This window comes from Lissotriton helveticus, chromosome 8 (genome assembly GCF_964261635.1).
Source record: "Lissotriton helveticus chromosome 8, aLisHel1.1, whole genome shotgun sequence".
In the NCBI taxonomy this organism is placed as follows: domain Eukaryota; kingdom Metazoa; phylum Chordata; class Amphibia; order Caudata; family Salamandridae; genus Lissotriton; species Lissotriton helveticus.
This window is the reverse complement of record NC_136069.1, coordinates 1,140,142,540-1,140,156,373: the sequence shown is the minus strand read 5'-3', so window position 1 is coordinate 1,140,156,373 and position 13,834 is coordinate 1,140,142,540. Positions and strand designations below refer to the sequence as shown.

At 44.3% G+C, this 13,834-nt stretch overlaps 1 protein-coding gene across 2 annotated transcripts in view; it reads right to left on the bottom strand.

Annotated features, from left to right (window-relative positions):
- EIF5B (eukaryotic translation initiation factor 5B) overlaps positions 1–13,834 on the bottom strand; it is a 499,902-nt gene that overhangs the window by 244,217 nt on the left and 241,851 nt on the right. For both annotated transcript variants that reach the window (XM_078658012.1, XM_078658013.1), the window contains exon 11: positions 1,465–1,572. In XM_078658012.1, coding sequence (XP_078514138.1) covers positions 1,465–1,572 — 108 coding nt within the window. The remainder of the gene's footprint in view (positions 1–1,464; positions 1,573–13,834) is intronic.

Sequence of the window (13,834 nt, the reverse complement as noted above, 5' to 3'; positions counted from 1 at the left end):
AAGGAGATGGGACGAAGATTCTCTAGCTTCTCGGCGCTAATGTTGGGCTTCTTACGTAAGGGGAGCACCACAGCCTGTTTCCAGTCCTCTGGTATGGAACTGGATGAAAAGGAGATGTCTAGCAGATGTCTGATATAGGGTTCTAATGTTTCCAGACTGTCTCCCTGTTTACATCATCTAGGAATATAACCCTAATGACTACATTTAAGTTATTATAGAGTCTTTCTTTTAGGTTAAAACCCTCACCCACATTCTGTTGCATTATTCATCATAGCAGCAGTACCGCATTCTAGAATGGGATCGACCAGAGCTGGGTGGTGCTTAATAAAATGTACTGGGTTTGAAACAGGGTAAAATAGCTTTTAGGATATCTCCACTATTTTGATTAGGATACATTCAACAAGATAAAAAGTATAGATGTACTAGGGTCACAATTATTCTCCCATCTACACCGTCAGCGGGTTACGCCACATTTGAAATGCCTCTCTGGGTGAGTGGCTTTCTTCAGGATGAGTAGTTTTTTACCCATCCAAAACTCACTATCTACTGGGGTTAAATTGCAAATGAAAGGATAGGACAATGACAAACATTTAATATGCAAAACAATACTTATTTTTTATTTATTAGATATCCTCTTCTTGTCCCATAGAACAAAGAAAGGGAAAACAGTAGAACAATGTAAAATCAACTCATTACCTTAAAGGGGTTCAACATAAATTACGTTCAATGACAGCACCAACATTGGTATACAAACTGCAAAACAACACTCATGAAAGCATACATAAAAAACAGTGAATTTGGAAACACCAGAGAAGCCTAGCTTACCCTAGATCTGTGGCTGTTAACCTGTAGGCCAGGGACCCCTGGGGCATTTTCGATGCCTAGGAGGTCCGAGACTGCTTAGAAAATAAAATAATATAAGCAGATGAATAAGGTGTATATAAAAAAAGCAAAATCTAAAATGTAAAAATTTTCTGTAAATGTTGAGGAATTTGAAATTGGAGGCTACAATTTAAGTTATCCTCATGATTCGTGGGAGCAGTGCAAGTGCATCAAACAGAAAATATTTGGAGGAAGGGTGACCCCAATTGAAATTAGAAAAGCTCCAAACTTCCTATTACATTTTTTTTTATTTGTTTGAGAATTTAAATATTTCATCATTTGTTTGATGAATGCTTGTTTCTGTGTTTATTTTGTGGTTCAAATCTTTGCAATTGTGTCGCCTGGGATTCCCAGGGGTATAATGCTCATTAATTAATTGTGATTTGCTTCTAGTTTCAGATCACTGGGCAAGTCTTCCCCTTCGTCACATAAGGCTCTCTTCCCTATAATCTAGGGCAGTGGGTCTAACGTTTTGACTCCTGTAGCCAACTCTTAACCCTTATTTGAATGCGGGTACCCCACTGAGTCATTATTAGAATAATGAGAAAAAAATCATTCAATTAAAAGGGAGTTGCACCTTACCTTATCTAGAATCTTCGTCTTCCCCGTATCTACATGTCCAAGCACACAAATTACTGGAGCCCTTAGCAAATCTGTATTTATATTTTTATTATTTTCAAATCGCCGTCGCTGAAAAAAAAGCACAAGAAATAATACATATTGCTTAAATTGTATCCTAAGCTTTAGATAGGTGTTTACATTTCCTTATTGTAAATCTCTTTAGATAGTGTGTACACTATCAAAATTTGAACATTAAATAACAAACGAGATCTAAAGTGAGACAAAATATTTACCAATGAGTCAGACAAACATCAGTTAAGGTACCCTGACTGGCCATTAAGCACATTTTCAGGGGACTGTAGAGTTAAAACTGGATCACTCAATATACCGCAATCTTTGGGTACATGGCTGCAGCAGATACCTTTGCTGTTGCAACTGCTAATAAAGAAAATAGGTCGTAAACAGCTAGTTTATTGAAATATAGTAGCTTTCAACATGCCTTCTTTGCAAAATGGGGTGTAGGAAATCCTGAATGTTGGCAGTTTGTGCAGATATGTAAACTAGTTTCCAGTAGAAGTTGTGGAAATCTGCAGCTGCAGATGCTGTAAGGATACAAGTCCTAACAATATGTACATGTGCTTGTCCTGTGGATTCCCTACATGTCCTTTTTTTTAACCAGTTGTAGGGCCTCCGATCCAAAGCGTCCCTCAAAATGCTGAACTCAGGCCCTTTTATGACGTACTTGGTGTAACCTAAGAATGGGAACACTTTTCACGGACTCCCCACCCTGCAGTCGTGAGGTGAGTAATCTCCTCTGCAAATGTTATGAGGGAATACATACTTGCTTCAGTTTATCAATAAAGTCCAGGGCAGTTTGCCTACCTTTCATGCTTAGTTTTTAAATCAAAGTGGATGTCCATACAAAGTATGTGCAAGGTGTCTGCTTTGATGATTACCAACATGATAACTTGTGTGGGCTCTAGAGAACTTATAATTGCCATTCGTGTACTTGTTCGAGTTATCCTTCTATGATCGCAAACCCCACTTTGTATAAAATAGGCAGTGCAAGATCGCATACTGAATCTGCTCAGAGAACTGTAAGAACAGGCTCACCCCCACGAATGGTTTGTCTCCTATTTCCATTGCCTTAATGAGTAAAATCAATGGAATACCCTTGGGCTACTGCTGGAGTACCTTGGAGGTACTACATGTCCAGTTGTATAGAAGCAGAGGCCACCACAGCAAAACACATTTGAGAAGGGTGCAAAGGTTACCTGTCCCAGAAAACATCCGGTAAGGAAAAATAGGAAATCTGTTTTATCTAAACACGAAAAAGGTATTGATGGACTGTAACACAATGCCTACCCACGCAAATCTATTTATGCAAAAAATCGAAAAATAAAAAAGTACTGCAAACACATGGAATGGAAAAAACACCTGGCAATATGGTGGTGGTACTTAGATGACAGTGAGAATTTGACCAGGATCTGAAGAAGTAAGACATCTTGGTGACTATCTGAGTTCTTGTCCTAGAACTGTTAAGAGTACACAAAATAGTGGTCAAGCAGACAACCTTTTTAGATAGGAACATAAAAATCATCAACTAGAAGTTCATCACAGTAAAAACAAAAACGCTCATAATAACAGCATCCTGGAAGCCGCAGGTTTTCACCTAAATCAGTGTTGAAAACCTGCCTTACATCTAGTTATGAAGAAAGAAATAGGCGTCATGTGAAAAGGAAATGTGTGAACAAATTTAACAGAATGAGTTATTTATTTATTTATTTGTAAAGCACCAGAATCGACCCCCGAAGGGGTATCTCTGCCCTATAGACGGGTCGCGTGAGGGGAAAGCCTGTCAGCTAAGGATCAGAGGTGAAAAGAAAGGTCTTAAGCGGTTTCCTGAAATGGAGATGTTCCGAACATTGCCTTAGTTGCACAGGGAGCTTGTTCCAGTGGCAGGGACCCAGATAGGATGGGGCCCTTCCCCCCTTGTCTGGCTCGTTTAATTCTAGGCACTGTGAGAAGGTTCTGGAATTCTGAGCGGAGGGACCGCTGTGGAATATAGGGGATACATGTATCCGCAAGATAACTAGGGCCAAACTTTGACAAGGCCTTGTGAATAGTGCAATAACCTTTAAACTGTACACGCTTCCGTACCGGGAGCCAGTGGAGTTGGTAAAGCAGAGGCCGAGAGGCTGTCCTTGGAGGAGCATTCAGAATCAGACGGGCCGCCATATTCTGGACAGCCTGAAGTCTATCAAGGGCAGCCTCATTGGCAGACAGCATAAGACTATTGCAATAGTCCAGGACTCTTAATATAAGCGCCTGGGTTAGCGTTTTCCTAGATGAATCGGAAAGCAGAGGAAGGATACGTCACAATAGACCCAACACATGGAAGCACAAGCCAGCTGTCTGTGCCGCATGCTCCTTCATAGTGAGGGTCTGTTTAAGTCGAACGCCTAGATTTTTAACACAGGTTTTTGGAGTGGGGGGAGTGCCCAAGTCAGAGGGCCACCAGTCAGGACTCCACAGCAGTTGAGCTTCACCGAAGAGCATAATTTCCGTCTTCCCCACATTGCACTGAAGAAAGTTACTCCTCATCCACTGAGAGATGTTTCTCATTCCCAAAGAGAAGGTGGCCTCCACTGATGAAGTAAACTTTGAAATGGAAAAAGCAACTGGGTAATGTCTGCATAAGAGACAGGGATAAATCCACTGCTCCTCAACAGATTGGCCAAGGGAGCCACATAGATATTGAACAAAGTCAGACTCAAACAGGAGCCCTGTGGTACTCCCCTGGACAATTCTGTTGCGGCGGAACGATAGGAACCAAGGTTAACCGCCTGGGAACGAGAAGAAAGAAAACTCATTAGCCACTGTAGGGCTAGATCTGAGTCCAATCTCCTGAGCAAGATCTCATGGGAAACTGTGTCGAACGCGGCGGACAGATCCAACGGCACCAGAATCGAAGAATGGCCTCTATCTAGGGTCATCTTGATGTTATCGGTTACCGCTAGTAGGGCTGATTCTGTGCTGTGCTTGGGACGAAAGCCTGATTGAGATGGATCAAGGCTGCCCGTCCGTTCGACATGGTTAGAGAGATGGATGTTTATATGTTTCTCCAAAAGTTTGCCCAGGAAAGGGAGGAGAGAGATGGGGCGAAGATTGGAAAACTCAGTTAGCGGGGCCTTGGTGTTCTTCCGGATAGGCATAACCTGTGCTGCTTTCCATTCCAAAGGGACCACACCTTCTTTAAGGGAGAGATTGAGGAGATGTGCAATGGAGGGAGACAGGTGGCTGGCAAGAGAAGTGATGATTTTTGCCGGCATAGGATCCTGAGGTGAACCAGATTTTACTGAGTGGATCAATGACTCAGTCTCCACTTTGGACACCGGGGGAAAGCTTCCCAGCAATTGAATGGCTGCCTGCCCATATTCTATGGGAGTCATAGTAATGGAAGAATACTCCCCTGATTGAACAATTTTATCATAGATGGTCTAAATTTTTTGTATATAGAAGATACCAATATCATCGCACATTTTTTGTGTAGGAACCATCGCATTCTCGCACGCCTTCAGATCCGTAAAGGTCTTTAAGATGCGGTATAGCACCTTTGGGTCATTTCTGGCCAGATGTAATTGTAGGGCTATATGATCTTTACGTGCTGCCCTAATATTCCTGTGGTAGTCAGCCAGGGCCGCATGATACCGGACTTTGTCCTCCTCATCATGCATGACACGCCACCGTTTTTCGTACTTCCTACAAGTTCGCTTCTGCGTACGAAGTCGGGGGAATACCAGGCGTTCTGGGGGAGCCTAGGTGTACTGGGGAGGGGTTTCAGAGGGGCTAACTGGTCCATGGCACTAGAAACTGCCAAGTTGTATTTGGCAAGCGCCTCTTTGATGTTATCTGATTCTAGTATCCGTGGCTCTACAAAAGAGGCTTTAAAGCCCTCTTGGGTAACTCTCTTCCACGGTCTGAAAAAGCCAGGGGTGTCATGAATGACATGAGTTCTCCTCCTAGGTGCCTGAATACAAAATTCAATTAACGCATGGTCAGACCAGGGCAACAACTGGTCTGACCATGTTGTGGAAAACGCTATGCTTAAAATCATGAGCAATGACAGAAAATAGGCACAGAATAGCAAATATCAAAATAAAGAAGAAAGAATTACACCAGTTTTACTGTATTCAAGACAAAGCAATAACATCACTCACTTTGTGCATAAAAATTGAAACATTGTAGAAAATGAGGATTCTTTGAGAATTGGTCACTGGACCAATGTTTGTGGTCACTGGCAAAAGACATCTACACCAAATGCCAATACAATCTGATTAATCGAAAACCATCAACGTTATTTACCATTCAGAATAAAAGGAATATTTGTCTACAATGTTGGCAATGCAAAAATGTAATCTAAGGGGATTATGGGCAATATTCCACTACGGTTAAAACACAATCTACCTTAAACATTAGGCAACCTGTGAAACATGTAATGTGGTGGATTTGTTAAAATGTCCTTGTGGAAAAATGCATGTAGGAAAACTAAATGAACACAATTCAAATAATAGAACAAAAATTGCAACATAAGGTGTAGCCACGTACTTAACTGAGATGAAACAAAGCCAAATCATAATCCGGATATATGAATTGGTACTGCAAAAAGCAACAGATATGTTGGACTAGAATTAGACTCTTACAACAAAAGTTATGTTGAATCTAACTGTTGCAGACGTATTACCAGAGCAGCATACTGTTGCAAACATAGTACCAGAACATCATGCATAAAACCACCTTGTTGTATTCTTCCTTTGTAAACCTATTTACTACTCGCACATGTAGTATGGCATTTTATACAAGAGTAATCAGGGGTAGACACATTCACAAACGTTCCCTCGAGGTAGACTATTTCAGAACTACAATGCACATAAAAGAAAGAGGTGATTATGAGACATTGGAAATTGGGAACCGCCATTACAACGCGGCTATTTCACATGATAGCATTTAGCATGCATGTTTTACAATGCATGTATCGTTACCACGCATAGCCTTTACCACAAATTATATTGTGAAAGTATGTATGGAAAAGGTATATGTGTGTGGCAGCATGTATGCTTTAAGTGCATGAAACCGGGAATGTCCGTGTCGCAATACTCTTTCCATGTCGTGGCCACTGTTTGATGAATGCATGTCATGACTTGTCTGCAAGTAATACTAGAAAGTTTTAACCTTTGAATGGAATTCCAGTCCCACATCTTTGTAGTTGTTCACCTCTTGTGTTCTGGTACAACTTTTTCACCATCTGGGGACAGGGTGCAATAAGTACAGCATTGAAAACCTTACAGTTAAAGTAAGTTTGCGGTTCTCAAGGCTATCGGCATTGTTAGAGGAAACTCTTCCACTTCCTCTTTACGACATGCCGCAGAAGAGCTAAAGAGGAGTCAAAATCATGGAGAGGTAAGGGGGATTGGGCCAGGGGCTACAGATTTACAGTTTTGAGGTGCGGATGAGTAGTTTTAGGAAGAGCTAGGGGCATCGCGCAGGGTCCCGCTTTTAGAGCTTAGGGCAGTGGGAGGGGTAGATTTTAGAAGGGCTGTTGGGCGGTCGCACATGGGTCCGCTGTTAGGGTTCAGGGTAGGGGAGGAGTATTTTTATTTAAAGAATGAGGGGGGAGCACATCGGACTAGTTTTATGACAAAGAAAGGAAAACCTTTACTACGATTATGCCTAGAACATTCATGCTTTTACTATTAAAATTGTTGAAAAGGCATGCGTGGTAAAAGCACGTTGGTAATAAAGGTTATGTGTGGTAATGGCATTCGCGTTGTAACTCATGTGGTAAAAGCATGCATTGCGACTGAATGCGTTATATCGTCATACAACCAGGAAATGCTACGGAAACTTGTCTCAAATATGTATGTATTCACTAGTTGAAATTTTAAATGATCTATTTAACCTGATTACTTATTGCTTAATTTATCATGGATGTAAGTTGTCAAAGTAAGCAAGGCAGTACCATGTGACCTAGACGTGTAACAAATTTAGGGGGCTCAGCAGCCATATTGATTAATTCATGCAAGTGAATATAGTGGCACGTTTTGCCAGTGCACCAGTCCATAAACTTGTCTCATCAGCAGGCATATACAGTCTTAGTTTAGGGCTACCTGGCTGGCACAATCACTTCACTAACTTCTGAAGGGAGGTCAAAGACTTTCAGCTGCGTCTGCTCAGTCTCCATGCATTAAGGCGGAGCATGCGCAGGTTCTGGTGTAGAACCCTGCCCAGTTGCTGCGACAGGAGATCCTCCTAAAGGGACAGCCTGATTGAAGGATAGATGCTCAGGAGTTCTGAATACAATACTCTTCATACCCAATCTGGAGTCACAAGAATAACTCGGGCCTGCTTGTTTCTCATCTTTAGAACTCTGGGCAGAATTGGTATAGGAGGAAAGGTGTACACATGAGGCCTAAAGTCCATTTGAGCCAAAATGCTTTTACGAGCGAGAGCCACCTCAGAAACTCCAGCGAGTAGAATGGATAGCATTACACATTCACAGTGGTAGAGAATAGAGTTAACCAAGGTTCTCCTTAGTCACGTAAGAGACCCTGCACCACCTCCATGTGGAGACACCATTCGTAATCCGCGAGTCATTGTGGGTTGAGTCCAACCTGGTGTTCAGAGATACCCCAGGTGTTGTACGATGAGGAATATGTCCAGACGTTACTGCCATGTCCATAGATACATTGGCCTCTTGACTAAGGGTCTACGACCACTCCAGCCCAGCTAGTTGCAATATTACAAGGCAATGGTGTTGTCCATGAACACTTGAAACAGCATTCAGTTGATGGAATGAAGAAAGGCTTTCAATGTCAGGGGAATCGCTCTCAACTCCAACAGGTTGATGTGGATCTGAGACTCTGCCCGAGACCAGCCAGAGGCCTCTGACCTCCACCTCTGCTAGGTGGCCACCCCAACACATAAGTGAGGCATCTGTCTCCACTGTGGGGAACAGAGATGGGTATGCCGCTGACTCAATCTCGGTTCATCAGCCACCAATGCAGATCTTTTGCAGTTCCCGTCCAATATCTGGACACGTTGGGGAGATTCCTTTGATGCTGTGCCCAGTGGAGCGTCTGGTCTCACTTCAGAGCGTGTATTTGATAATGGGCTTGTGTTACCAGGTGGATGCAGGTGGTCATGAGCCACTGCAGCCTCATTCAGTCTCACCGAAATCCAGGCTACAGGTTGAAACATCGGAATCATAGCCTAAATATCCTGGACTCACCACTCCTGAGGATAGGCCAGAAACTGCACTATGTTCAAAATGTCTCAGATAAAAGGGAGCATTTTTGAGGCAGTCAGGTGTGACTTCTGCGCGTAGATAGTGAACCCCAGCGAATGAAGGAGGTTTGCCATAGTCTGGAGATGGGAAATGACAGCCTGGCGCTAGTCTTCCTTCAACAGCCAAGCATTGAGGCGGTGGGAAGACTGGAATCCCTGACCTTCGTGGTTGGGGTGCAACCACTGCCAACACCTCTATGAACACCCGAGGGGCACTGGTAAGTCCAAACAGGAGCACAGCCAATTGAAAGTGCTTGTGGCCCACTGAAAATATAAAATATGAACATAAGCGTCCTGCAAGTCCAATGCTACCATCCAGTCTCCTGGGCAGCCAGAATCTGAGCTAGCGTGAACATCTTGAATTTCTCCTTCAGGAAGAAATTGAGACAACACAGGTCAAGATAGAGCGGAAGCCTCTGTCCATTATGGTCACCAGAATGCAGCTGGAATTACGATCACTAACCTACTTCTAATACGGGCATACTCGGGCCAAAGGAGCCTGCCTCTCCTGACACAGCAGGAAGAGGTGGTCCTCCAGCCAGTCTTAGGATGGTGGCATGGACGGCGGGGTGTTGGAGAATGGAAAAGCATAACCCATTGCACAATTTGAATCACCCATTTGGCCAATGCTATAGACTGCCAGCAGGGCAGGTGATGCTTGATCCTGCGGAAGACCAGTTGTCTGTGATGGTGAGAAGGCATTTTAAGAGGGTTTGGCGGCTGTGGCTACTGGGGGGTAATGGACTGGGAAGACTTCTACCCTATGCGGCTTGTGGGAGCTGCACCTGTGGCCAAGAAAGAGCTGGGGACCCGGTCTGCTGTGGTGGCTGGGCAGAATTGGACACAGCTGGTAGATCCTACCATTCCCACGGAAGGGGTGAAAGGCAGAGTGGGGCTTATGCAAGGCCGTGGAGTATCTCAACGACTGGTCAGTGGTCCTGCTGTGCCGAGTGCCGAATTTGCCTTGTCGCCAAAAAAGCGGGTGCCATTGAAGAGCATGTCCATAAGGGATGTATGGGCATTCCCCAAAAAGCCAGTAGATCTCAGCCAGACGTGGTGACACAGTGCTACAGATGTAGCAATTTTTCTGCCTAGTGAGTCAGTTGTATCCAGCCTTAAACATATGGTGAACTTTGCTGCGTCCATGCCGATAAGCCTGGGTCCGGATTGTTCCGGGCTCCTCAGAGATAATAGATCCAACTTGCACAACTGAATACCAAAGTGTGAAAAATACCGGCCCAAGAGCACGGACCTCAGTGCAAGGCTGTGGAAGAAAACGCCCTCTTGCTGAAGGTGGCGTGGTCGGGAACGCGTCAGGGTTGAGTTTGGACATGGAGGCCTGGACAACCCGATTCTTCGGGGAAGGTGGGCAGAGTGAGAAAAGCTGGCAAACATAACATAACTGGGTGAGAAAAGCTGGATCCCCAGGAGCAATGCTATTGCGGAAGACAATCGTCCTGTACAAAGGAATCCCTGCACATGCTTGGCTCATCGCCCGAGCAGGACATACGCGAGGGCTTTGTCGAAAGAGGAGAGGCTCAGTCGGAGCATCTCCCAGTTGTAGCACCTCTGCTTCAAAAGGCAGTGTAAGGTGAGGAATCTCAGCTGCTCGACTCACCACTATGTCAAATGGAGACCCTTCCTCCATAGTCACAGTAGGAGGAGAGACTAGGCCAGTGTCTGGGGAGGTGTCCAGACTTCTGGCATCAACTAGTTCCTCATAACAGTTAATTTTGGGCTCTGTGGTAAATAAATAAATAATACCCTATTTTTGACTAGACTTATAGCATAACAGATAGCTCAATAAATAAGAGTCAAGATTCGAGGTAGTAGGAGTTTCTGCAGGTTTATTACAGCATAAGGACAGGATCAGGACAACCTGCATAGGAACAGAATGACAGGGCCCAGCAGGACAACTGGGGCCCAACAGGGGAAAAGAGGCCCAGCAGCTGCTGGGGCTAGGTCTGGGATGAGCGCGCTAACATTCAATAACAAAACACAGGCATATATACATAGCGCGAACACATAGCATTACATTGCAGTAGGCGTAACAGTGGGTGGAGCAGAAGGCGTGACGCGTAGCAGTCGCGAAAGATAACAGTAAAAAGAGGTGTAACTGGGCGTATACATAGACATGTGGTGCAAACGTAACAGAATATGTCATGAATGGGCGGAAACTTTGGAGGGGGCTACCTAAGGAGCCGGGACCTCTAACCTAATGGTGCGCGAAAACTAGCAATGACGTGTTACTAGGAGAAGCTGGGGGCTACGAACTCTGTGCTAGGAGCAGAGACTAGAGTCTGGAGGGTCGGAGCGACATGTACCTAAACCCTATCTGGTATCTGATGTTTAGGGAACATGTTGATATAAACTAGAAGTCATGAGGGGAAAAGCTAACTTGACTCTAAGACTGGACCATGCATTATTCTACATGAAGTGCGTGATGAAGTATACTAAATGACCATTAATACAGTATTTCTCTAACGTGGAGACGAGAAGGCTAGACAATGACGGAAACTATTGATGCAGTTCAGTAGCTTAGGAATGCAGAGGAGGAGGACCGAACTGATAGCTGGAACTATAACATACTTTTGGCAGACTCAGAGGCAGAGCCAAGCTGCACCGGGCACTGCGAGGCAGGAAGTAAGTGAAGGGTCGAGGATACAGGTGGGGGCTGTATCGCTCCTCAGCGAGGCTTTCAGGAGACAGGAGCTGAATCTGTGGTCCGGGCCCTTTTGAGGCCTGGAAACGGGGACTTTATAATGGAATAACGTGCACACTGGGAAACGTGGCAACATTACTTTACATAGGCCTGATATTCGTAGTATTCACGAGGACTGGAAAATGACATACCAGAGGTGGACACAACTGGAATTGCGTCATTAATCAGACATGGGGAATAACATATGCATATTGGTCATGCACACATAACATATGATGGATGAGGCGTAGGGACACAGAACATGGCAAAATTTACTTTTCCACATTCCCTCCTTGTCACTACGTTTCCATCAGGAAACATCAATTTTCATGATACCATCTATCATTTCATACAGTACCATTTGCTCGTCTCGAATTGTCTTGGAACGGGATTTAGAACGGGGCTTGGGACTAGGAATACAAGAGGTAGCACACATGCTGCAAATCGCAGGGCCACATTGCATACAGAGGCAGCAGCTAAATATGATCGCTACTGCAATACCTAGAAAAGACAGGACTTTCCATCCCCATGCGGAAATTATATTCCAGAACCAACCGAACCATGTCCAGGTGCCTGGATCTTGATGTAACAGATGGGCAATTTTATGGAGTCTGGTTATAGCTGAATAAACAGACGGCGCGTTATTTGGAATGAAAATGCAGCAACTAGATCCGATGACTCTACAGGCCCCGCCCCTATCGGCCAGTATGACGTCAAGGACGAGACGATTTTGCAAAACGACAAATCTCATAGCAGATTGTTCTTCGGTTAGGTTACCTAGAGCAGAGGCAGTCTCATTAACTACAGCTTCAAGGGTTCTTGTTAACCTACGGATTAGCTTACTATTCTGGACAGGTCCTACAAAGAAGAAGAAACCTTTATTGAAATCTGTATACTGTTCTAGAGTAGTTTCAGTATAATCGACAATTGGGGACTCCCTTCTATGTCTGATGTGTACTAGATGTGTGTTTCTGTGATAATCAGATGGGCTAGAAAAACAGGTGGCAGTAGGAAAGCAATGTAACAGGTTCCCTCCCAATCGAGGGGCAGACGGACATATGCAGTTTGACCACAAATAAAATAAGAATGACGTGAAGCTTTGAAAATAGATTTCCCACTGTCACTATACTTGATAACAGTAGTACATTCACTATGACCTACATGTACGGAACCATAACTACGGACACATAATTCGCCTTTGACTGGTAGTACTGAAATAGCAGGTAAGTCTGGAGTAGTATCAGACTGAACATTCAGGACCATGAAATTCGACGAATAATTACCTAAATTATATACTTCGTTTTCTAGATCTAAACCTGTTCTGTGGGGGAAACCTTGCTTGTCTGGAAAACATGTACTGTTAAGAAAAGACATATCTGTTGAGGATGACGTTAACGTGGACCATGCTCCACACGAACCATTATGTGAGAATGGATAAGGAAACAGTGGCAGAACTCCCTTCGGTGTCTGGAAAGGGGGGAGTCGACCACACACCCAACAATTAGTGGCATTGCTGGTCTGGTGTGAATAATGTAACATACGGATAAATGTGTTGTTGCGCATAGCGAGGCGGTAAGAATATTCGTGAGGAGGCAGATCACTAAACGTGTGCTCTACTGTAGCATTAGTAGACATATTTACATGAGGAACTGGTAAATACAGGAAAAATGCGTAGCTGGTGCAGGAAATCATTATGCTGAGAAACAATATGAAACTTAGAAAAATGATACATTGAAGTGAACTTCGACTGACTCTCTCACTATGGGGGTCTATTTTATACATGTCAGAAACAGTCTAACCGTTTCACCTAGGGGAGGACTTATACAATCAAACTGACTGACTTATTTTACTAGACCTGAGCTTTAACTTATACTCCTGTTGCGGAGTTTTCTCTACCAAGGGAGGGGTTGTAATAATGTCTTGTGCGGGACAGTCCTTTAAAACAATGTTCTGGCAATCTTTCGAATCCTGGCAATCCTTGGAAATGTTCTTGGAGACTGATTTCAATCCATTGAAAAGTTTTACATGAGAAAGGTGGACCCACCCCTTCCTGCCTTCCAACTTGACGGCAGTTCGGGTGGTCAAGAGGACCTGGCGTGGCTCCTTCCAACGTGGTTCCAGCGGACTTGATCTGTCAAAATTTCGGACCATCACAAGGGAGCCTGGAACGATCTCGTGCGGTGCCACCTCGGTATTGTCTGGAAATGCGGCGGCAACCTGTGAACGACATGAGTTGAGGGCAGACATCAAGGAAGCTAGGTAATCTGTCAGCATATTACATGAAACATCGGTAATACTTCGGGGTCTAGGAGTACCCCACATGTTAGGGGGGCGGCCGAATACGAC